Below are 27,176 nucleotides of genomic sequence, written 5' to 3' on the forward strand. Positions count from 1 at the left end.
TGCTTTTTCCTTAAACTATTATCTCATAACCAAGTAAGAGACTTAACATCTTACCCAACGCCCCATACTGGATTCTAGCTCATCAGAACCCTAACTGTAAGATTACAGAGCTATGATACTCATTCATATTTCAAGTATGCCAAATAAAAAAGACCTTCAGATAGATTTACTGTATGCACAAAAATGATGATCACTTTTCCGTGCTACTGAATATGTGGGTTTGTGTACAGAAGGAAATTCACTTAAAAAATATAATTTTACCAGGTTAGTCATATTCAGGTAATTCCCCATGAGGCCAAATTCAGAATCTAATGGCTACAATTTACACTGCTGACCCAAAAGCCTTTCACTGACCTAATGGTTTTTCTATCTAGAAAGTATCCAAGAGAACAGAGAAATATAAAATATTTGACCATTTTTCCACAGTGTTCATGTAGGTTCTCTTTTTCTGGACATCACAGATCAACTATTTTGGAACTAAATCTAAACATCACAGATATGGATTCATTAAAAATTCCATTCAAATCCACATACTGGATTTGGGGTTTACAGCACTCTTGGCCATCACATCCAAAGCAAAAATTTTTCAATTCTTAGTGTGGTAACTTCATGCTGTCCAACAATTCTGACAAGATCCTTCATCCGATATTTTAACAGTTCAGCAAACAAAATGGAAAAACTCCCATCCTCAAGCTTCTTCTTGAAATAATCAAGTATGCTACTGTGCATCACTTGGATGGACTGTATCATCATCCTTCAGTAGGATCTGTGAATGGCTACAATTTTTGACAACCAAATCACTTCCATGTTATCTGACTAAATATCTGAATCCCTCTGTCTACCTATATGTATGTATGGGAGTGTTTGCTTGTGAGTATGTATATATGAAGTCTAAACTTTAACTTTCAACCTGCTTGATAGCTGTATTAGATCTCATGCAGGGAACACCCATTCAGTGCTTCAAAACTGGACTGTACCTGCATGTACACTCATTTTTCCCAGGATAACTAAAGTGATTTTGACACAGCTCATGGAGCTTGTGATATTGCACTTACCCTGGGCGGGACAGTTTGCAGGGCTGTGATATAATTCTCCAGGGCAATGCGGCGACGGTCGTTCAGCATGGCTTCCACCCTGGCCATGTGAGTCTCCACCAGTTGTTGTCTTTCATTTGCTGCTTCTTGTTCCAGTGATTCTACTTTCTCCTGGAAATGCTGAAAAATATCCATCATGACAGAAGGAGTGAAGGCATCAGCAGAGATCAGCAGACATTAAAAACTTGATCTGCAAATGACCAAAATGTTCTGTCCTAGTCAGTCTAGCGTGACTCCCCAAAATCCAAGCTGAACATATCTTTTATTGATTTCAGTGCAAACTGCTGACGCCCTGTATTCCTGAACACTTGGCCATATTATATTAATCTATCAAATATTCCTAAAACGGTCAGCAAAATCACCAGTGAATCCTTCATTTGACCCGAGACTGTTTGGTACAACAGAATTCTGCCTGCGAACAGATGGACTTTGGCAAACATTTGCTCCCTGTGATTATAAAGGCTTTCCACATATCAAAGTAACTTCACAAACAAATCTGCAAGACAGAAAAAATTCTACGTAAATTTGCCATCAGGAAGAAGAAACAAGCCCAAATTCATTCCAATAAAGGGAAATATTCATTGGGCAAAACATACAGAGAACAAAATTTTGGTATTTAATATGCAATGCAGTCTGATTCTGATTTTTTTTTTGTAGTTTTGCACTGAAATGTTTCCAGCAACAATGAGTAATACCTAACACAGCTGCAACAGGTCTCAAGGAGTGTCTGGCCAAAATTTTTGAATTATAGTATAATTTTGGATAAAATAATGTTTGTTTTCTTCATAATTGCTTGTTTTTCCATGGTATATAAGGACAATTCTTTCTATTGATCACATTCAGATGAATTTGGTGACAAATCTGGGCTAAATATGGATTGCTCCAAAGCCTTGGAATAATTCCTCATGATGCTGAATCCCACCACTTGGAACACCTCCCATTTGGCTGAAGGTTTCTTTCATATAAAAATTGGTGTTTGTTGTTTCTTCAAATCACATTTTCACATCTCTGCTTGTGCTTAGGTACTTGTGCAGCTTATACTCATCTATTACAGCTTAAATTTTGAAAAGGGCCCAAAGGAATTGCGTTTTCAGCTCTCACTGAAGGCAAACCTAAATTACAGTAAAATTTTACCCCTCTACATAGTAACTAGTGTTGTTCTACATTTCCGTTTCAGGGACTGTTTTTTAAATACAGAGATACCCAGAAGCCACTAACAGCTGGAAGCAAAAATAGCAACTATAAGAGCAGAACATAATATTAATTCCCCACAAAAATATGTTTTAAAATTATATCACAACTAGCACCCATCATGTTTTAATTGCAGTCCCTGCTGGTAAAAACCCTTTACCTGGATAACAGCTTTCTTATCAGCCTTTGGCAAGTTCTTTGCTTGGCGTTCTGCCTCTTCCCATTCTCTCATGACCTGGCAAACAACACAAGGAGGATGACTTGAATCAGGATCAGGATGACTTTCCTGATTTCATTTCCAGACAGCAGTCTCCTCAGATAACACTTTTTGTGCAAGAGTAACTGCTTTCTCTGGATGTAGTGCATACAAATAAGTGACTTATTTGTTTGCAAGATTAACACAATGCAACGGTCAGAAGAAACCCAGACACAATTCCTCAGTACGCACATTTCCTTTCCTTCCTTTCTCACTAAAACCCATACTTTTACACCATTTAAAATAGAAATTCTCAAATATACATTTCCCAAAGGGGATTTTAGAAAAGCAGTCTATAAGCATGACTGAAATTTTAGCACGATGAACAGCAAAGACAGACTAGGCCTGCTGTGTCTCATGTCTGCACTTGAGCCTCCACCTCTCAGCTCCTTTCTCAAGTTCTCCAGTTGCCCCACATGCTGGACATCGTTAATCAGCCTCCTTGATGCACAGACTGGAGAGCACCAGCAGTGGCCCAAGGTATCTGGTGAGCATGTGCCACCAAAAAACACCTCTGCACTCAAAGCAGCAGACAAAAGAGAACATGATGCACAGTGCACTGAATTGTCATGTCACCCCATCATCAGCTATTTTCTTAATACTGTGCACAGGAGATTTTACTGCTTCTCTGACAAAGCAGTACTAGAGGACATGAAATGGCGATGCAATTGAGACCGCCATGATGCATTCTGGAAGAAACTTATTAATGCTTACAGCGCTGCAGTGTATTAAGTGCACATTAAGTATTCATCTCTTAATTGTGCACTTAGGCCATAAGTGAATGATTGTGGTGGCCTAGGAAACCTAACTCATATATACAGGCAACATCTTTCTAGAGAACTAAAATATCACTGGTGCCAGGAGGTTAATGTTACAGAAGACCCAGAAACTATGGCATTAATTCAAGTCATAAACTACAACAGTATGTGCTATAAAGCTTGAGCATTGGTCTAGATTAGGAACTTTTTCTTTTCTCTCCTCTCCTCCTGTGCCTTCAAAACACACTTCTGACATCTGCTTAATACTCTTTTTCACTCTGTGAATGAGTGGCCAGTGGATTTTCAAAATTACAGTTCTTTGCCATCTTTATCTGCCTAACTAACCTTGAAAAATTTAAAGGCAAAGACACTCTGCTAATCCACATGAAAACAAATATTGTAGGCAATGCAAGAAGGACACACTTGGCTAGACCAGGTCTCTCTGCCTGTTACTATTTCTTTAAACCTTTTTGGGCAAGGGAGGCAGGCTGATGAACTGACAGGCTACACAGCTAGTTGTGAAAAATGTAAATTCTGGCATTTGGAGTTCAGCTCTGGTGCAACGAGAGTGAATGTCTTGTGGAAAAACAGAATGATATGGCTGTTTTCACAAACAATATTCAATGTAAAGATTGCAGAAGCTGTGCTTTGAATGTTCATTTTTGCAACTGGGATGACTTCAATGGCTGAAAGCACATATATACCAATTTATCAAAAATACAGGGGTTTTTTGCTAGTTATCTATGGGCTGCCCCACTACCACCTAGAGAAAATTTTTCTTTCAGAAGGTCATAGCTTTAGAGAAATTATGAGTGATTAACAAATATGGCTCAGCATTTTGTGGGAAATCAAACAGCACAGAAAACAAAATTATTCTGCAGATGTGCTCAGGTAGAAAAAGGCTGAACTTGTCCTGTATGCACTAATAAAGTTATTTTTCTTCATTGAAAGCACAAACCTAACAAAGCCACACAGATTTATGGCACTTCAAGGCTCGGCTGCCTTGTGCAGGGAAATGACAGCTTCTGGTTGAGATTTAAAGCAGCAAGCCATTTCAAGGTCACACTTTTTCAGAACTCAGGACTTACTCCCTGACAGAATCCTTTCGGGATTGGGCTGTAAGTGGCAGCAAGAGGGAGAAAAGAAGAAGTAAAGAAAGCGTCATTCATTATTAAGACAAATGCTAAGTACAAAAAACTCATTATACTGAAACCAGTGGAATATACTCCCTTTTATATACTGGTGCATGGACACGTAACTGCAAAGGAAAGAATTTATGCCAGACATATGGGTTACATCAATCCTAGCAGCAGTGGTGCTTGACTGAAGAACTGCCTAGTTAGAATGTCAAAGTCACTACAGTAACATACCTACTTCTGTCGGGGGCTTTTGTCCCACGCATAAGTTTTGATCCTTTTTCTGGTAATAACATCATTAACTATCTCCAAAGAGAGATTTACTCTCTCTTTACTCAGAGACAGAGACTGTAACTGAGAAGGGTGCTGCTGCTAGGTCAACTGACAGTTTTAGGGAAGGAAAGAGCCCTCAGGCACACCATAACAGAGGCAGTGGGACCTAGGGAATACAGTGCCACTGGCACTAAAAATCAGCTGAGGACCCTTCTAGGATGCTGAAACTACCAGTAAGCAATGGTGCAAAGGTGAATGGCCAGCCAACACTGGTTCCCCATGCAGTGCTGCAGATGAACATCATCAGCTACTGTGGGCTTGCTGATGTGACCCTACCTACCTGATGAGGCAAAGAAAGAGAGGACCTTTGATGCCCCTCCGTCATTCCTGCAAATGATGGGCTAATGGGTGTCACCCTCACTACATCTTACGGACACTTGTTATGAGAAAGGAGGGGCAGTTTATAAGAAAGAAACTTTTCCCCCTGAATTATTTAGTACGGGATACTTCGTCCAGTAATGTTTTACAATTAAAGTACATGTTCAGTTTATGAGAGGGGGAGCTGAAAGGTAAGCAGTCCTTGTCTAACTTATTCAATATATGTAAATGACCTTTTGAGTGGCTTACTGGCCTAATCTTCCTCTCCCAAGACAGGACATGCATTTTAATGTACATTGTTTGATGATTAACAGGATCAAACACTTTGGTTTAGATCTACTTTATGCTCTGCTTTTAAAACTACACTCCCATCACAGAAATAAACTAAACATCTTGAATGCAACACCAGCCATCACCCCCCCCAAGTTCAGGCTGGTTGAGGGCTGCAGTATTTTTAGGTGTGTATCTTGGAAGTAAACTTCCAAGAAGCATGACTATTCTAGGAGACAAGGTATCATTAAACTCTTACCGTAATTACTGTACAAACTATGATTCCTAAAACACTGTAAACAGCCACAGAAAGAGTAATTTTTAGAAGGCTCAAGGTGTTTGAGGAGAGAGATGTGTACATATACTGCTCCTTTGGGTGAGGTTCAATATCTGGTGCCATCAGGTTATTTAGTGGCAACTATTTAAATGAGGGAACTGTACATGAGTAAACTGGAAAAAAAAAGAGGAAAAGCAGAATTGTACCAAAACAGGAAACCAGAACTAGGGCAGCCTGAGATCAATTAACATAATCTCCCCCTGTTATATATAACAGAATAGCAGACATTAAAGGCTGCACATGTGTAGATAATAGCTACCCACTTCGCACATGAATATAGTGTTGCTGCTGTTCTTTGGAGCTGCATTAATAGTTCTTGGGAAAAGTTTAAAATTGAATCCTAACGTAATTCACTTTACAGTAATGCCTAGGAAACTTCATAAACCTTGTTGCTCTAGGTGTTACACAGATGTAAGGGCAGAAAAACCTTCATGGTCTGTAAGCTAAAGGGATGGGCACTAAGAGCAGAAGGGATTCAAACTGTGTGAACCAGAGCTGCATCAGGTCACAGTACAAACAGAGCACAGAAACTCTGAGTAAGAGAGGCTTTTAGGAGCTGTGAACTACGAACTGACACAGCCCCGGAAAGAAGCAGGGTCTCTGCCCACGTGCAGATCTTCACACGAGAGAAAAAGAAACAGGAGTTGTGAGAACTCTGCAGTAAACAAGGGAAATCGCAAAAAGGCAACAAACAGAAAACCTGCAGTTGCCATGATGTGTTTTGATTAAAATATTTAATTTCAAATTGAAAGCTTTTTTAATGATTAAAAAAGTTTCCTACTCCTTAGATGATTATGTTTTGCATGTGAACTAATAGGCATAAGAAATATTCTTTCTTAGTTAATTGACTGCTACAAAGCAAAGTGTGCATCAAATCAAGTACTCTTTTAAAACTAGCTGCTTTACTAGACAAAGGAAGTATTGCCTGTATTTAGCGAACAAATTTATTTCTGATTATCACACTTATAAAGATTAAAGAATGACTTGATCCTTTTCTCAAATACACTAAACATTACCTCTATTCTTTTTTAATATAAGGAAAATGGGCAAAGCCCCATTTCTCAGCATTGAAAGATGACGATTTTGAGCTCACAATCTGAGGAAACAGAAGTGAATAAAATATCTTCTTTGTGGCTGGAGGGCTTAGCCAGTGACTCTCACTAGTTAACTTTTTTTTTTTTGTTTTAAGAAAAAACTGTCTGTGAAAGCTTACTAAGTGTTTAATTTATTTAGGAATGTTTTTAACATAACAAATTAAATTAAAATTAAACTTGCAGTTAAAAACACTTTACAGACATATCTGATTTTAAAGAAAGCATAAAAAGCAATTTTTAAATAAAATGCCAGGGAAGTAGAGCAGCAACATGGGACACAGAGATACCAGTTTACAACAGGAAGAAAACAAAGAATGGTAGACTAACTGGTTTTTCTGCACCTCCTTCAGATCTTGCATTTCTTAAGTATCTGAAATATTAGCTGGGGAAGGTTAGTGCAGTGCTGGACAAGACAAGACATCACTCAAATATAAGGGAAAAACTAACATTTAAAATTTCAGTAAGCTAACTCTCCTTTTAAAAGCTCTGCGGGTGTCCTAGGTACTTTATTTAAGGTGTGGTTTCGCGATCAACTTAGGCAAACCAAAGATTACGTCTTACTCTCTTCCCTCATATACTGTATTGCTGTTCCCCAGGTGTGATCTGGCTTGCTGAACTGGCCAGAGTTGGTTATTTTATCTTAACTTTTTGGAATGCTCCTATTCCAGCCCCGCTGGGGAGCGGAGGTGCCGCACCTGAGGGCTCGCCCGCGCTGACACAAGGGAGGGCCGGCAGCGTGCTACGGAGGGGCAGTGCGCGCGGCAGCAGCAGCGGGAGCGTCGGGCAAGTCCCTGAACCACAACTCTCATTTATGAAGCTGCCCAAAATACACCTGCTGTTGTAATACACTGACATGTGTCGGAGCATTTATCCAGAATTGTTCTGAAGCTAGGGTTGGATAGCTCTTCCAGTTAATTTTGGTAGCCTCGTCAAAGTTATTTTTAATTGTATACTTTATCTATATGATGCTTTTGGGCCTTCCTGTCAGATGCCCTGGCCTATTTACGAGAAAGGCACAAGGCAAAGAGTACTAACAGAGGGAGACTTTTCCTAAGGGCTTCATTTCAGGGCTACTCAAACATTTTAGCACTGAAAGCCTGGCTCATACAACTGTAATACACAAACACTGAAAATGCAAAAGGAGAAGAAAGTTACAGTGAAAAATTACAGTAAAATACCCAAACAGTGCTTCCAAATTACGTTACTCTTTTTTTTTGTGGCTGTTCCATACTAAAATATGCATCATGGGCTTTTCTTCAAACCTTTTATATTTTTTCATTTGCTGTTATTAGAGCAGAACCGTCACAATTTTTATTGGCTTTTCTATTATAAACCCTATTTCTGAAAGAGTGATAACTCATTGCTTAGTGTTCAACGTGACTGAAACATGGAGTACACAGTTTCAGTCTACATGAGGCTTTTTGGTTAAAGGAAAAAAAAAGTTTTGATTATTCAGTTCAAAAGCACTATTTGCACTATTTTTTCCTTTTTTTCTTTGTCTTTAGATGCGTTTCATACATACACCTGGCAAAATGAAGCTACCCATAAGGAATTTCCCTGAAATGGTACAAAGGAAGGATGAATCACAGAGTGGGCAAGTTCCTTATTTAAAAATACCACAAACCCAACATTCTTCTGCAAAGATGAGACTAATTTCTAATGGACTTTTTTTTTTTTTTTTTTTTTAACCAGTATAAGTGAACTGTAGCAACTTATGACCACAGATGCTATTGAATCAAATGTGTGTCCAGACAGCTGAATTCTTAGATACATAGTCAGAAAGGCAGCAGATGATGTATTTACAGCATTGTAAATGGGCAGGGCAGCTGGCAGAAGCCTTGGGAAATAAGGACGTGAAGGATTCCACATATCTTACAGCTTCAGAAACAAAATTCCCTGCCATATGCAGAAACAAAGACATCCCCCCTTACCTGAGACATCCTTTCACGATGCTTAGCTTCGAGTCTCTCCTTGGCTTTCTGGAAATGGGCATGTTCATTCTCATCCCCAGGTGTCTCCAAATATTTGTCAACAGCATCTGGAGTACTAGCGGCTGTGGTAGGGACTGAGGTAAAATTTTGAGGGTGAGAGAGGGAAGAGAAAGAGAGGAAAAGCAGAATTATCAGTTTAGTATAGATAAAATTTAGCTGAGCTGAGGAAGAAACATCTGCTCTAATTTCTATCGGAATAAAGCCATTCATTTAACCTCAGAGAAGGATATATAGCTTCCAAAAATGTATTTTTAGTCAGGTATATTACAAGTAGCAAATATATATAAATATGCAAAGATGTCCTCTATCTTATAATCCAGGAGAAACTCTTTAGAATTAACAAAGCAATATCATTCAAACAGGTTAGGAACTACTGGCAAAGGAAAAATTCCAAGAAAGAAAAATGGCAATAAGCAAAGTACATAAACCGGCAGAGAGCCCTTTGCAAAATTATGTGCTTTATATATGAGTTTATTTTTAAAATGTAAACTGTTACAAACACAAGTGCCAATACAAACACATTTTTAAGCACCTATGAAGCCCTCGGTGCTCTAATGAAATACCTCAAATTCTTCCCTTAATGCATTCTGCTCTCACAGACATTTACTTTATTTGTAACAACTTTGACTATGAAAACCCCTCATCGATGCTAGAAATAATCAGCAAGAACGCACTGATCACTGCACATTCCTGTCAGATAACCAGGCTATACCTATGACACTAGGAGCAGAAAGATTTACATTTCAAGTAATTTAAGCAGAGTAGGCAACAATTCTTTAATTATGCAGTAACATCCAACAGCTTCTGGATTAACTAGAGTAATATTTCTGCGCTAGGGACATAACAGCCATTTAAAAAGCTCTCTAATGATGATCAATTATTTCATTTCAGCTACATTATCCCTAAATATTTTATTATATAGTCTTATTTCCCTGGTCACATTTTGTTCAACAATTGCAAAGTCAGTTTAAAAATCCTAACAAACAAATGAAGGCTGTATATATAGTTGCACAAGATTTTCTTAAATGAGCTTGGCTACATGTACTTTAAGTTAACTTTACCTTCGGTTACAGAAGTAATACATTTTACTAGAGAGACTAATACAGATAGGAAAAAAAACAAAACAAAACAAGAACCCCCCCCAAACATTGCTCAAGTCTACAGCAGAAGCAAACTTCAATCTGAAATTCAGTCTGAGAAACAACGTTTGTTTATCAGTACTCTCTCAAAAATTAGCTGAACTGTAAACATATCTATGTTAAATTTCTTTTTTTTATATCATCAGTTAAAAGAACAAGCTTTCCACATGTTAGTTGCAATGAAATACATTCTCAGATCTTAAGATAAACCAGTGTTTCTTCCAAAATCCAAAACTCTTCCTCAGATTTTACATTATAGGTACAACCCAAAAAGCAAAACAAACAAAAACAAAACCAGAAAGCCTTTGGTCTTGGCTGCATTTGAGACGAAGATGGTTTTAGCTGCTGCTAAAGTAAATCACAAAACAGATTTTGTAAGTTACTCACTGGAACAAAGCAAAGGCCTTCCTTATCTCAGCAAAACAAAACAAAAAACTCCACAAGCAACCAAAAAAATCCAATGGGAAATCACAGGCAGTGAAAATTATCACTCTTCCTGCCATTTTTAGATTTGTTCCATGAATATTTAACCACAAGATTTACATTTTGCAAACATTTTTATTACTGAAGTATTGTAATAAACAAAAAGGAAAACATATAAGCTTCCCACCAAGCCACAGAAATTACAAAAATGGAACGCAGCTCTTCTTAATATTTTCAGAGGTTACCGTCATAGCCTCAGACAATTTGAAGTCTCTATTTCTGTTATAAAAGCATAAAAATTATTTTTTCTGTTTTAAACTCTCTTAATGATAACAACTCATCTTCAGTGATAATATGAGTGAAATAATAGAACTGCACAATTTAAAGTGTAAGGAAACGCAAAAATAAAAGGTTAAAATGAGATTCATGAAGTAAGTACAGAGCAGTAACAACTCCAAAACACACCAGCCCCTCTGCGGTGTTTATTCAGGTATGAGGAACCCCAAAAGACAGTTATCCATGAACACACTACATTATAACATTCTGCACGTTAAAAATAACAGTTCTGGTAACAATCCTTTGAGGCAAGCACAGGGGAAGCACCTGACTCACAGGCTCATGAGGCAGACAGCACAACCTAACAAGTTAGCTGAGCCACAGTAAGGAACATCAAGCCTTGGACTTTGCCTTCTGTATCTACCTACTGGGTCCACCTTTACTCAGTAGTGCCTGAGCCAAGGGTCCTACCAGTCACATTTGCACAGAGCATCCAACCGGAATTTGTAATAAAAGCTTTCGGATAACAAGAATTTACAGGGCCATTAATGAACATTAAAGACGGGACAAGTGTCTTGCTGAACTGCAAGAAATGGTTTCTGCAGGGTGCAGTACTGCTTGTTGGAAAGACTGTAACGAGTGTAAGTGAATTCCAAAAACAGATCACCTAAAGCCTTGACTGAGTGCAAAAAACCCTTTCCAAGATGCTTGAAAGTATTTTTAAATATCTTTTTTTTTCCTAATGTCTGTAGCACCAAACTCATTTGATCTTTCCAGTTCTTTCCTGAAACTGCAGTTAAGTATGGTAGATTTTAATTCCATATAAAAAATAAGATTTTATTACAAAGCAGGAAGAAATTTAAAAGCATCAGACAAAAGGCCATCTATTCCAGGGTCTTGTTTCTTGACAGAGGTTAACAGAACACAGGAATGTCCTGAAGGGAAGAGTACATTTGAGTAGGGGAAAATTAAGGTGACACTCTCCCAGCTTGCAAATCTGACACTCAGGGACTCTTGAGCCACATGTAAATACCCTATTACAACGTTTTTAAACTATTCTTGCTGGATTTTCCTTCCATGACTCTTTTTTTCCCCAAACTCACATGAAATTTAATATTCAAAAGATGGTGTGACAATGACTTCCACAGTGTAATGATGCTCTGTGCAAAGAAAATGCTCCTTTATCTGACCCTTCCTCCTCTCAGCTTCCTAGGACACCCCCAGGTTTTCGCATGAGAAGGTCAAATGGGGCAGAATTCTAATATTTCTCCATGTTTCTCAATCTTTTATCGATTTTTTTTTCACTGAACTTCTTAAGTCTGTACAAATGTGAGTGGAAAGAAGTGACAATCTAAATAACTGTCCAATAAATTATGCAAATTTAACCTTTAATTTATTGAACAGGAAAAAAGGTCACAGGAATTTGCAATGAGATCTGTTAAGCCATCTGTATATTTAAGGTCTGATTTTCAAAAGATGCTGTCTCACATGTACAGCCTTTAAGGGCCAGATTTTCTGATAATACCCTTACTTCCCACTGGGGCACCTACTAGAGTGTTTCCAAAGAGGTGAGAATACCAGGTGCTAAGAATTGGAAAAGATGATCTCACAGCGCCTGGTGCTCTGGTTCTTAGTGCCTGATTTGAGGATGTCAAAAAATTCAGCCCCATCCAGAAGTGGGTTACTTGTTCAACAACTGCACATCTGGAGGCTTCAGTAACCTAACGGGCATCTTAATTTCAGCTCTTCAAGGAAGCTCCTCTAAGCATCGTAACAACAGCAGAAGTTGTAGTTAAGACAAGGCTTAAACTGCTGCTCAAAACTGCAATCAGCACGGGAAAATATGAATTATGAAGCTTTTAGTGGAAACCAAGAGAGCATAGCCAAATCAAACAAAGAATACGCATTAAATTTCACAGGCCTGAATGCCTGAGAGAACCAGACGGTATTCAGGAATACTGGAAAGGATGCAAATAATAGATTGATATCTAACTGCAACATATTGTCTCATGGTAATGCTAAAGAGGCTTATGCTAATGAAGAAGAACACTGTGTAGGAGGAGAAAGTTATTATTCCCGGCCTTCTGCAAGAAGCAATAGCACAACTGTTCATGGAACGCTATATACATGGTTCTCAATCACACACGTCTAAAAAGAAAAAAGCTCTGAAATGGGTACATGGGACAATGGGAGCTTTGGGGGAAGTATTTTATAGCAAGAAGCTAATTCACTCGCACTTATCCTAGAGAAAGTGGAGTACTAATTTGATTCAGAAAAAGGCTATGGAGAAAAGATTTCTGACAATAACTTTATCAAAATGAAGTAACTGAGGTCTAAAGGTTGGAAGCATAAATAAGGCATAAATAAGACTAGAAATTCAGACCAGAAATAAGCCTTTCAGTAGTGTGTGCAATGAAGTATTTGAACAACTTACCCAAAGGTATGCTGATTTGCTTGAGAGTATCCTTTAAAACATCCTGTTTTACCACAAACCGACATTATGGCCTACAAGCAGAAATTACTGGAGGAACTTCTGCATTCTGCACCCCATTAGATCATAATGGCACCCCTAGCATGGAGGCGCGCTAGGGAACCCCACCTCTGTGAAAATGCTTGGGGGATTGTTAGATGATGCTGTAATGGCTCCGGCATCGGCCGTCTCACTTCTATCATACACGAGCAGTGCCTCGTGCAGAGCCCTCGGCGCACCCCGCCGCCCTCCGCCTCCTTCCATCATGAGTGGTTTACTTCCGAGTAAGACATGTGGGGTCCGTGCCTCCAACTCACTCTCAGCACTTCCTTCCAAATTTATGATAAGTACTGTCACATCTTGGCTCTTTATCTGAACAGCAAAGACTAACATTTTTTTCAGTATGTATTTTTCTATGCACAACCCACTCATTCAAAGACTTCACAAACAGGCAAGACTTTTGTGGATGTTAGGTGACAACACACATCATAGCAAGAGATAAAATGCATGTTTTATCCTTATGTGCTTGCTGCCAGCACTGGTCCAAACCTAACAGAGTGGGTTAAAATTGTGCAAAGCAAGTAGTAAGACAAATAGTCTATGTACCTCTTCCGGAATATTTGTTTGGATCTGTCACACGTGCAGTCAGAGGCTGCAGATATTAATCAACCTATTAAGATCAATCACATCTTAATCTGAAAACAGAGATATTGTTTAAACTCTTTAAAACAGGAATAATATCTGTAAAGAGAAGTTCAGCATGAATATTTAGGAAAATTTTAAAATGATCATGTAGGCTTTTGTTTTCTATTGTAACTGAGAATTGGAAGTATCTCCTTTTATGAGTGGTTACCTGCCAACATAATTATAAGGTAAGCAGAAATATTTCCCTGGAATGAAAACAAACAAACAAACAAAAAACCCCAGTCTGCTTAAAAACAAATAACTCTACAAGATTTTGCTCCCTGTATTTACTAAGTTCCCAACTGATTATGTGAGAAATCCTCCACCCAATATTAAAAAAAAAAGCAATCCTCAACAGCATATTTAAAAACTTTTGATTCCAACAATCCAATAACTAGCATCCCCCCCTGAAAAAAAGACATAAGATACAGCTATACAAGAACTCGGCCTCCCTTCTACATAAAGCAGAAAAACTTTAAGAATTAATTCATGGCTCCTAGCACACAATCTATTGTTTCCATTCCAATACATTTGGGAACTCTGTTCATACAGAATGTGTTGCACATTTTCTCATAGCAAATTGGGAACATTTGGTCAGGCATCAGCTACATGCAAGAATTTCTTAAAAATCTGCAGGCCGATCTCTTTTTTGACCTCTGACTTTTTTAAAAGGGAGGTTTCATTTTCTATGCATTGCTTATTTCATAAGGTAACTCATTCCACTACTGCATGAGAGCCCATCAAAAAGCGTGTGTTGACATGTGTGGAAGAAATATAATACTAGATGATATTTTCTTCATACTTGCACTCACTTTATTTGCCGATTCCCAAACAGTTTTTTTTTTTTTTTTAATTAGACTTCAAAATCCTAACCTTCCTGGTGACATAGGTTCAATTATACAGTCAAACTATGCTTTACATCATTTGCTATTTAACACTAATTCTTAATTATCCAAAGAATGACCAGGAAAAAAAATAAAAATGCAGCAATCACCCCCAAGATCCTGTTTTCTTCTATTTTACAATCAAAATAAATAATCCTTATCAGTAGCTCCAGTGAAAAAATAAACAGTCATTTAGCACACTCATATAAGTGAAAGGATTAGTAGATACCCTCTTTCTAAATTACACTCGCTGTTGTATACAAGACGGGAAGTCGTGTGAAACGTGAACACAACCTACCCACAGTGCAGTAGTCACTGAATGCGCTCATTGCTTCTGAAAGCCCACATACACAATTGCATCATTAATGAAGGATTAAAACCAAAGCTTGCAGTTGTTGACTAAAATCACAACTAATTACAGTAGTTCCAACAACCACTAGTGTTTATGGAATATCTTTGGCAATCTAAATGAACTCTGTGAAATGAACTCTTTTACAAGATGTAACCCTATTTGTTTATGAATAAACTACTCCACTTACAGCAGGGCAGCGAAATCAAGACACAGAATCTGTACAGCAGTGAGTGAGCTGAGTGACAGAAGACAAATGAAGCTTGGGGAAGGTATAAACCAGATTATAATAAATCACCATTATTTTATATGTAGGGAAAAGGAGGTACCAGGATGAGTCATTACACAGTAAGTAGTGAAGTTTAATTAATATAATTTAATCACTCAGAGAGAAGTATATGCTGAACTAGCACATTTTTTAGTATGAAGATCAATATCAGTGACACAGAACAATAAAATCCTAAACTAAGTTTATATACTTATATGCTATATTTATATAGGATTATATACTACATATAATCTATAAAATTATAAATACGGCTATTCTCATGCTTAGCATTCTAAACCGGAGAACAGGCAGGAAAACTCCCACTCTTTTCCAGTTGTACTTACCTTATCTTCATACATTCTTTCATCAAGACCACTTTCTTAACCCTGTCTAAAACTAAACAAAAAAAGGTGTGGGGCGGAAGAAAGTTCCTTCCACAGTCAGCAATCCAAGTGAGAACTTGTGAAAATCAACACCAGAAATGTACCCAATTTTAGTATTTTTGTGAGTGGTGTTTTTGTTTTATTTTGTCTTTAGGTTTTGGGGGAAGCAGACAGCAGTGATGGGCTCTGAGCATTGGCATGACCCCTTGATTTCTTCTTAAAAAGACCATCAGGAGGCAGAACTTGTAACACTGGCACTTGGCTACCCCAGGCCTCTGACATTTCTCTTTCCAGCATAAACCCTTTCCTATGTCATCACCTTCACCTTTCCCACTTCACTCATGTTCTGGCAAGTGCCAAATCGAAATCATTTTACTTTTCATTTTTAGACCATGAGAAGGTTTCTTTAACTCCAGAAATTACTGCAATCACAGCTACAGTGTTACCAGGTGCCTCAACAACCTACTTTCAAAAAGAGCTGCATGGGAGAGAACCTTAACCAAAGGGCTGAGAGGGAGCATTAAAGGTTTTGGATAAGAGCCTCTGGATACTCTTGCAAACCTTTTGAGCATCCCTCATCACTAGTCTTCTTAATTGCAGAAATGCTAATATTTTAAGATTGAGCTCCGAGAGCCAGATCTTTCGACTTGTGACTAATCAGCACATTTTCCTGCTTGGAAGCTAATTGCAGAGCAGTAAATTGTGCTGATTACATTCAGAGGCTGGAATTCCTACCTTTCAGATCATTCAACTCCAGCTGTCCACTTTTTAATTTTCAGTGAACATGTTCAATAACAGGAACTCTAATTAAGATCTTCATTGATATTAAGGCCCATCCATTTCAGCTGTGTATTTACCACTCATGCTGACCATAACCATTCTGCTGAATTTTATTTATCTTGCACATTTGCTTTCTCCCAATACTGCGACACCCCAAAAGTCTTTGCAAATGAAATTTTCTTCATAAAAAACACGGAATTTTGACTACAATGGTGGAGACGCAGGAGGCACAAAACATAGGCTAGAAGACAAGATACACAAATGCATTCTTCTATCAGATAAAGTAAATGTATCTTGTTAGTAAATTAAGGAAAAGCTATCTGTAACAGTAGTGGTCATATGCTCAGGGATCACATTTGAAACAGTAAAAGGTATCACAAGTTCTGAGACTTAACTTTTTCCCCTTCAATTTCAAGATGTTTCTTTGTTTCCAAAGTTTTGTCAAATTAGATGAATGCTCCCAGGGCAGATCAGAAAGCATGCTGCTTAAAAACACCTATTAGTTTAATTGAAAAAGATTCCAGGCATAGGTGACATTAAGACAGTTAAGACATGAAAGAGAAACTGATCTGAACCAGTGCTCCATAGGGATGATCTTTCCTTTCTTAATAGTTAGGTTTTCTTATTGCTTTTACTACCTATCACCCATAAAGCTTAAACTACCTTGTCATTGAAATCTGTATATAGATTCTGTAATAATTCATAATTTTCGTTAGTATTCAAAGAATAATTACAGGTCAAGATACCAACCTTGGCAGAAAATATAATTAAATGTATTGAGATGGAAAAAAAAACCAAATCACATTTAGAAGTGATATAGTCCCTCTTAAACTTTACTTTGCAAAGACTAATCCTATATTCCTTTGATATGTTAAAATTTAAATAGCTGACATGGCATCAAAACAGGCAGCTTGGAAGACGGTTTACTGAAATCCCTCACAAGAACAACTTGGAGAAAAAAAGATCACCATACTCATATTATTCCTTACCTATTGCCTGAACTCAAGTTAATACTGCCATCTAACCAGCTTTAACTTAATTTTTCTTATTTAAGAATCCTTCTGTGTAAGGACTTCACTTTAGCTTAGCTAAAACTCTCCTTCATGTTTTCACTGCAGCTCCATGACTACAACTTCCTTTTCTCCAGCTCTGACAAATGAAACTTTGCCTTGCTAATATCCACCTGATATTTATCTCGGCCATTAATTGCTCAGATCACTCACTTGACCTCAAGTTCTTCAGTTCTTTTCTTTTCTTCCCCCATGTTCAAAATGATGACCTTGTTTCACCTTGTCTTCAGGTCTATTCCCTGCTTCTCCTCTCACATACACCTGTAATTAGTCACTCAATAGGGAGCGCTGATCTGCATTCCCAAAGAGCCAGTCACTCCAGCTTCCGACAGCTAGTGACTGGACTTCGAGATGAGCACCTTCCCGCTTTGCTGCCTCTCATGCTTGCAAGGAGGTCCCCAAAGCAAATGTTCCCACTGCTGCCTTGCAAACCGCCTTGCAAAGCTCTGCTTCAAGGTCATTCTTCTATCTTTTGTCATTATAATTTAAATATTTATGAGAAAAATAGAACCCAACAGAACAAGTTACAGCAACAGCAGCTTTACATTAATACATTACATTAATAAAATTCCCAGTGCTTCAAACTATCAATAGTCAAACTCTTGTGTATGGAAATGTTTGTATCATTTCTCTTCTGAATCCTAAACTTTACCTTTTTTTTTCTCCTCCCCAAAGGTATGGTCTAACACTGGTTTTACACTTCGTTCAAGGGTGAAATATGATTACAAATTTATACAGATGAAGGCAAATTAGTCATTAAGATTCACTAAACATGCTAGTTGAAATTAACAACTTAGATACTAAAACTGATCCATTTACAGTTGGGGTTACAATGGATACTGAACGACAAACCTCAAGTACTCACAATGAAGAACTGCAAAAATGTGTTTTTCTTAAGATTTCCTCTACCTTGCTTGAAAATTGGTCTCAGCTTCATCGACATGCATGACTTAGTCTAGTTTCCATGACAGAGAAATTTAAATCCAGCAGATGCAGGCAACCTATGCTGGAGATGATGGGGAAGGGACATATTTAAGTGAAGTCTTGAGAGGCAATTTCCCCTTTACCACTAGTTTAGGAAGCAGTAAAACAACTGAATACAAAGAGCCTTTATGATAACGCCACAGGTTGTTCTAGTGGGACTGGCTTAGTGTATTTGTAAAAATTTCCTCCCCCCTCCACCCCATTCATTCCAATAAAAGATTTGTACTTAGTGAAACCTTTCCTTGCAGTATCACTGCTATAAAGGTGGGTTGTTAGCATTTGAAATGTTAGTGCTAGACTTCTGTATTTTAAATTGTATCTCTTGTAGTGCTGTGAAAAATCAGTGCTACAGCTAGTTCACTGTGCTGAAAACTTTCCAACACTAAACGCATTGTCGAAAAATGCATTCCTGGGATGAAGCAACTTTCAAGCTCTACTGCTTTTATAGACACAGGCCTGCCAACTACCCCATAAACCTCAAGAACAGTGAAAGGGCAATATCAGCTATATCAGATGAAGGTGTTCTACACATCTGCCTCCTTTCTGTATTTAAGCCTCCCTCCCGACCTCAAGCTCAAGCAGTCTCTTAAGTTTTACAGATAAAATGCGCAATCATCTGATAAATAAGATAGAGGATTAAAACGTCTTTCCTAACTAAAAACTATGTATATTTTACTATTCTGCTAATGCGAATGCACTGCAGCTCTTTACCTCCTTATCGCTTAAAACACGCTCTGGAGGTTGGCATGCAAGTATAGCTGCCAAAACATTTTACTCCCTGCTAATTAAAGAGATGTCAAGATCCCAAAGAGACAGCGAATGCGTGAAGGAAATTACTGACAACCAAAAAACAATGGGAGTATCATCTTTAAGCCTTTGCTATAAAAAGATACAGACTGTTATATGAAGTACCTTTGAAGAGAAATTAAACTGGACAATGCAAAATGCTAGAGGTAATATGTTTTCCCTCACTTCAGAGTACAGATTGAAAACATTTTAAGATCGACCTCATCAGTTACCAAGGAGGGGCTGATACTAGTCAGAAGGCAAGGTAAAGTTAGCTAAAAGAGCAGTAAGAGTGGATCTCTAATACCAGACTAAGTCTTGAGCACAGTGCTTTAATATGTATTCGTAGAGTGTGACGATCCACGTGTATTATGAAATTGTAGCTCCTTAGTTACAACGTCTGCTTCTTTTCATCTCCTTCCTCCATTTGAAATTGAAATAAAGTATGTGCTACTCACAAACCATCACAATTAATGGTTTAGCAAATCTGTAAGATTCCAGCGTTTAGTCTAGAGAATAAATACAATTCTATCTAAATTCACACAAAATAGCAGTGATCATGCTCTAAAATGATCAAAAATAAAACAGCACATGTTGACATTTAAAGTTATTACTAGGTTCCAGGTTACAGAAGTAAGGTAAAGGAGCTAACTGACAACACTGAATCCTCTGGGTTCACTCTATTGTTAGCCTTAGTAATTCAGTACAATAAAAAAACCCTTCAAATAACTATTTTATAAAAGGACATTTCAATGATATGTCAAAGTCTTCAAAAATTGATTGTGCCACCAGAGTCTGTTTTACTATGGCTTTTGATGAAGGACAAATGAAAATATTGCAGCAAGGATTTCATAATGTTTTAAATTTACCATATCACAACTACAGGAACCGGTAAGAGAACTGGATCGAATGTAACAGTTCTTGAATTAAACCCATTTGAGAGAAAGAATTTTCCAACCTTTGAAGCTTCCTGTGCCTGCAAGTTAAAATATGAATATTAACATCATTTCAAAGCAGTATTTATTGAAAAATTATGTATTTCTTGTAGCTTTAAAGGTGTTTAACAAACAACAACTACAGAAAAGATTTTTACAACAGATTACTTTTTTGTTTGATAATAAGACAGAAATAGTTCCTTTGATAAGGGCACTTAAATCATCTTCTGCTTACTCTTGCCAAAACATATGCTTTGAAGTCATTAAATCTGAATTACCCATCTGACAGATCCTAATGGTTTCAAAGGACTCATTACGGACAGTCATACAGTAGACGTTTGAGTTCTTACACTGAACAGAAACTGTGTACAGTATCGAACGTCCTTATTAAAAATCAATAGAAAGATGGCATGGGCTCTGGCAAGCTAAGGGAATTGGTAACAAGATATTTAAAGCCTTCCCCTTCTAGGGTTATTATATATCAATTCTACTGTAGATCGGTGATGAAATTTGTTACACAAAATTTGACAACGGTAGCCTCCTATGACAGTACAGAACTACCCATTCAGATCAAGGCTCAGAGACTTCAACGAGGAAGCAGAATAAAACATGAGCTTTTTTCCATAGACTGTATAATATTCATGATAATAGAACATCCTTAGGTTTTGGTTCCGTCCAATTTCAACACACTACAAGAAAAATAAACTCACATTACACCAAAGAGAAACCTAACCATTACCCACCTACACCAAAGAGAAACCTAACCATTACCCACCATTCCGTATCACGTTGTGTAAAGTCCAACAAGTTTATCCCACAAAACAAGCTGTAGCTAGGCAAAAGAAAGATCTGTGTTCTTAGCTTCCCTCCAAGCTCCCTGCAAATATTTCCAAAGTCCTCTCTGGTTTTGTACGCTGCTCCCTTGACCACGCACTGGTCTCTGCTGTGCATGTCCTGCTAACCAGCACAGCCCTGCTTCCAACCTGCTCAAAGCTCCTCCTGAAGGATCCCTGCTCATTCGAGCCAGTTCTCCCTTGCGGGAATTTCACTCTCCTGACTCCAGGTATAAATTCCAGGCAACCGGGTGTGGAGCTGAACAAGCCAAAAGGTGCTGTGGCAGATGCACAAACCACCCAGTGTGCTTTCCACACACCGTGTCCTGCCTCAGAGAGGCTCACTGGAGTTTTGTAGGACACCAGGGAACAGTAGCAATGCAACCAGTGGACAGAAAAGGAATGAGAAACGGAGTAAATGAATAAAGACAAATGTGGATAGCAGGGGGAATGTGCAAGGGTTGAAAGAAAGGTTAAGTTGAGGGTGACAGGAAAAAGAAATACAAGAAAAATGAGAGGAAGAAGGAGGGATGGCTGAAGCATTCCCAGATGGAAGCTCTTCTCCGTTTTTTTTTCCCCCCTCCTTTTTTTCATGAGATTGGGGGTGGGGAGAAGGGAGAAGAGGCTTGATCTAAGGTTTGCTTTAACCAGGTAAAGTTAATCAATCAATTTTAGCAACATCAGAGCTGTTCCAAAGACAAGATCTCACTTAAGTGTTGAAATATATCATATTCAGTATTTCCAATAATTTTCATTGCCATTTATATTCAGCAATATTATGAAGAGTAATGAGAAACTGCATAGAGATAATGAAACAGTAGATGAAATCTGAAGGAAAAAAAGTATTTCAGGAACAGAAATAAGAGATAGGTATAGATCAGGGTACATAACACTTTGACATGACATGAAAAATATAGGAACAAACAGATAACTGAAGTAGCTTGGAAAGTGTACCCTATAGACTCAAATATTATTTGAGAAACTACTGAGGAAAACCAGGACAAAGCCCTATAAGTTCTAATTCAAAAAAGACAAGACCACTTCTATCTTTCCACACTCCCAGGTGTGTCAATGAAATCACGCAGCTCAAATATTCAGACTAAGTCCATGTCATAACCTCTGTTGTGTGGTATGATCTTAAGAGTTTACTTCAGTCTGCAAAAAAACTGGTTGGATCAAATTCCTATGAATGGATGAAAAAGCTGAAATAAACCCATTTAACGGAAGCCATTTTTACTTTTCATGTGTTCCAAATATTACATGAACACAAACAATATTGTCATACTGTGAAACTCTCATATTTTCATACGGAGAGAAAGAATAGGAACACACTCAAAAATCTTGGTGTCTGGATTCAGTTAGCACACAGTGACAAAATTAATTTAAAGGGCTCTATTTCTTTTTTTTTCACCCCAGTAGTTAAGGTATTTTTCCTAAACATAAAATGATTCAGACCAACAATAAGATTCCCAAAATAAACCAAGATACCTATGAGAAGAACAAAAAATGGTAATGCTTTTGGCATTGTTTTTTTTTCACTGAACCTAAGAAAGAATTAAACCTCTATGAGAGAGAGAGAGAGAGAGGGGAATCTCCTGGGCTCATTTGAATTTCCTAATGGATTTGCTGTGCAGCTTGATTAAATTTAGAAATTGTTTATTTTTTCACTTCTGATTTCACATGCTTTGAAAGAATTGCCAATCTTAGAAGGGAAGATTATTTATCCTTCCAAACAGTATGAGCACAAGCTGTACAACTTTGCTGCCGAAAGACAAGTTGGAAGAAGGCAGGCAACCCAACTGGCAAGTTTCATTCAATCCATAATCTTTTTAAGATCATGGCCAAGGTCACCCCTCATAACAGGAAGTTTCTTGCAATAAGATCACTAGATTGCTCGGATCTGAGCAGAGTCCTTTTGAATTTTATCGTAGTGTAAATCCTGTTGCTTACTGTTACAACCAGTCTGTGTTACAGTTTCACCTACAACCTGCATATGGAAGGCAACATCACTGTATTATTAATGTGACAAATCGGAATCTCATCCCTCCAAGTTTTACTATTTAATTTGTAGGAAGTCTATGTGACATGACTGTTCTTTTAGTCAGCAACACCCCTCCTTTATGTAGTAACTTCACAGTATTATTCAAGCCAGAAATGAAAGTCTCAGATTTGAAGTGCTGGGTGAAGAACTACAGCTCTGTTTGCAAGATACATCATATAGGGTGATCTTTGCGTCTGCACAGAACCCTACTACAGAATTTGGGCACAAAAATGCATCCATATGGCTCAGCTTGAAGGGCAGAAGCCAAAACAAATCTGCAAAAACTGGAAGTCAAAAAAAACTGCTTCAATTTTGAAAGAGTCAAAATATAACACAAGTCTATTTATACTGCTGTCCTGCCTTCACAAAGACAGTTTAGATTTTGCAGTGAGGCTGACAAAGGCAATAATATTTCATAAAATTAAAACGCACAGCACAAAAAGCCAATAGCTATTTTTCATTCAATCTTACTTCACTGAAAATCAAATATATGGTATATGAATGAAGCTACTTTTTTTTTTTTTAAGCTTCTGGGCAAAGAAACTTGGATACTGTTGCAGCAAGTGTAACATCAGACAAACCTCAGAGGTTGGTGACTTCCATTTGCCTCTTACAGACCGAGCCAACCCCAGAGGTATCCCAAATTCTGTGCAGGTAAATCCTGCTCACTCCAGTCATTCCTCCCTTGCTAACCAGGACCACTTCCACTAGCAAAGCAGCAAAAACTTCAGCTTCTCGGCTATTTTCTCTTAGCAGCTTTGATGGCCATCATGTTGTCTTTGCTCCAATCACCATTTAAGCATGTTATCTATGCAAGACTGACAAAGGTAATTAACCGTTACAAATTCTCTGCTGTCCATAACAGTTAAAAAAAAAAAAAAAAAGAACCACACGGACCCATCGCAGGTACCTGAAACCAAATGCACAAGATGTCAAATGGCTTTTCTAGGGCAAAAGTTCAACATCTATCTCACTGCAGATTTTTTATATGCCTCTAACCTGCATGACCCAACTATCTTCAATTTAACAACTTTTCTTTCCTCATTCCATATCTACACATCAACTGTCCCTCAGTATCACATAGCCTGCATTTTTCAATGCATAAATCTTTCTTCTTTAAAATCCTACTCTGCTATTGTAACCCTCACTAAGAGTTAATTTAGGCAGCAAAATCGCATTTTTTTCCTAGACTGTCCTAGAGCACACAATAAAAGACAAAACTATGTTACGCATCTCTGAAAACTAACACAGGAACTTAATCATTCAACATTTTTTTTTTGTAGCAAGCATATTTCTATTATCATTATATCTACAAAATATTTCTTCTCTCTCCTCGCTACGTCTTTCCTCTTGTTACAGGAGCTGATCACTGCCCATACCGTATCTCCCTTGCTCTTCTTGTGGTCGTCTTTACACGTCCCTCCCGGGAGCCTTGCCATTAACAGCTCCAAAAGACAGGGAGATGAAACACAGCTGGAGCACCAGAGTAGCAATCCTGCCTCCATCAGTGAGCTTGCTCTCACTCCAATAAAATACAGGTCAGCGCTTTACTTCACGACACACATACCATTGCCTTGCGATGGCTCTGTAAATAGTCACAAGTTTTTGAGCTTGCTACTTATTCCAAACATTCCTAGGCACAATTTGGAAAATTTTTATAACAGAAGCAATCCTAATGTGCCGATTCTATTCTGCTCCCTCCAGCCCACCCTTGTGAGTGGGCAGGGCAGTGAAATATATAATCATTCTCTAATGTTCCAGTTGTAAATGGCAGCTATAACTCTCCCAAGAATACGAGGGGACAAGGCAGATGATGGCGACAGTACCAGAGGCTCACAAATCAAAACACAGCTGACAAATCTGTATCAGCTTCAGGATTCTGCGGTGGGGAAAATCATGCCTTGAAAACCAAACTCACAATGCAAATATTCTTTCTTCGTGGAAAGTGATCATTAAATACATGGTATGTTAAACAAAAGAGGTGGGAGGTAATTCACATTCACATGCATCATGGCCCTCAGGGAAACCTAAAAATCAAATGGCAATTCTCTCATCTTCCTTGCAAATGCATACAAAGTATGCAAACTTTGGAACAAAAATTCCATTTCTTCCACAGCTGGAAATAAATATTTTGATATTCTTATGAGATTATATTGCTTCAATTAAAAAATTAAGAAGTAATACATGAAAATACACTTTGCAAACTATGAGCTATTTTTAAACTTACCTGAGGCTTCCCTAAAATTCAATTTTTTTCTGCATATGCAGTGTACATGCACAAAGACACACAAAATGTCAGTACACTTTTACAGAAGATTTTAAGACAAAGTAAGCATGAAAGTCTTATCTACAGAGATGTTAAGCTTGCCTTTGGTTACCTCTTTGCAAAACCCCATTTACAGCGTAAAGTTATCCACTACCATGCTGGATTAGAGAGACGCTAATGAGTAGCTAATAAGGAGGGAGCGCGTTCGCTAGAAGGTGGGCGAACAGAGCGGCTCGCCAGGAAGGTGGTTAGTGGCAGCACAGCCCATTCCCAAGCAGCAGAGCCAGCGGTGCGCGAGAGAGGCTGCGCAAGGCCGGCGAGCTCCACTTACTGACGCTGCCACAGACCGCCATGCAGTACTCCTCCGAGTCAAAGTTGTTCCGGTTGCCGCCGCAGCCGCCGTAAAAGAAGGGTGCGCACTTGCCTTCGGTCACATCAAAGTACCAGCGGGAGATCATCGCCCGGCATGGACCCGTCTCAGCTTGCTCAGAGCACACCTCTAGTTACAGGAGAGCCGAAGGAACTGCGTTTAGCGTGAAAATGGTATTGTCCCCATGTCCGTCTACACAAACGTATTACACATCTCTTAATGTTTGCACAGCTGAACGAGGGACTAGACACTTTCATGAAAACAGAAAATTTCAATTACCGACTGCTTTAACTCCTCCTCCAGGAAACCATCTCAGAGAAAATGAAGGTAAATTTTGAATTAATACAGATTCATGCCACTAAATCTTCTAGCACAAGGTCTGCCCACACTTTTAACTAGTTTATCTGTATACACTAAAGGATTTTGCCCTCGAACAGTCGTACTGACATAACCTCCAAGATCGTGGCAGTCATACAAGGATGGAGTTTCTTCACTTCCAAGCCACAGAAGTAGAAACTTCTTCGTATTAAGGTCGCTGAACTACTGGCAGGATAAATGGACAAAGACATAACAGATTATTGTCCAAGAAGCAAATTGAGTAACTGTCTTTATGGGAAACATTTGACAGCAGAAGTCAGCAGAAGATGCTCTTTTTTTCTTGTTGGTTTTTAGTTATACAGACTCCCCAAAACTGAGATTTCCTTACTTACTAAAAAAAGGCCATTTACAAGTTGCACAGAAAAACAAACTCTCTTCACACACCTATTTATATATAATCACTCCAGACGAAATTCCCTCTTGCAAGAGGCCCCGTACATGGTTTATAATTCATGGTTTGAGGCTCATGTATATATCAAATTAGTGCCATAGCTTTGTCTCATGAATAGGAGTAAATCTCATCCCCAGTGAATATGTACAGGAAAAGAAAAGTTAAAACGGTCTAGATCTGTTTTCACTGTGAGCTCTCATACTCTTTGCCAATATCCTGCAACTCATGAAAACCTGAGGGAAAAACCAAACTGCACAAATTAAGTGAAGAGAAAGCAAATTCTGCCTGCAATTTGGAATTCAGCCAATTATACATGTAAATATATAACCCTTTACAAATAATGTTCCACACAGAAAAAACAATTTTATCTTGCCCCACATGCTATATATCATTTGCAAAGCTACATAACATTAAACAGCAATATATCCCTCGTTTGCTTTCATCCCACACACTGCATCTGCAGACAAACTGGCATATTCACTGGAGGCTTCTAAATTTACGGCACAAATTTGAGCTTTGCGAAGGCAGACTCCTAAGGGTCGAAAGGTATAAAGGAGTATCAGTGCATTAGCACTGAAAATTCCCTACGCACTCATCACCTCTACGAATCTGGATACAAAAAATTCAGCTTTTCAGAGTTTATCTTGATGAATGATAGATACTTCACTTTCCCTGGGAGTGCTGTTCT

At 38.2% G+C, this 27,176-nt stretch overlaps 1 protein-coding gene across 4 annotated transcripts in view; it reads right to left on the reverse strand.

Moving 5' to 3' along the window:
• The window catches only part of APP (amyloid beta precursor protein), a 232,963-nt gene that overhangs the window by 62,752 nt on the left and 143,035 nt on the right, over positions 1–27,176 (reverse strand). For 2 of the 4 annotated variants that reach the window (XM_064523713.1, XM_064523702.1), the window contains exons 7-10: positions 25,681–25,848; positions 8,719–8,852; positions 2,446–2,520; positions 1,056–1,214 (exon numbers count right to left, since the gene is read on the reverse strand). In XM_064523713.1, the coding sequence (XP_064379783.1) occupies positions 1,056–1,214; positions 2,446–2,520; positions 8,719–8,852; positions 25,681–25,848 (536 nt within the window). The remainder of the gene's footprint in view (positions 1–1,055; positions 1,215–2,445; positions 2,521–8,718; positions 8,853–25,680; positions 25,849–27,176) is intronic. The other 2 variants (XM_064523722.1, XM_064523718.1) reach the window with 1 other exon arrangement.

This window comes from Dromaius novaehollandiae, chromosome 1 (assembly GCF_036370855.1).
Source record: "Dromaius novaehollandiae isolate bDroNov1 chromosome 1, bDroNov1.hap1, whole genome shotgun sequence".
Taxonomy (NCBI): domain Eukaryota; kingdom Metazoa; phylum Chordata; class Aves; order Casuariiformes; family Dromaiidae; genus Dromaius; species Dromaius novaehollandiae.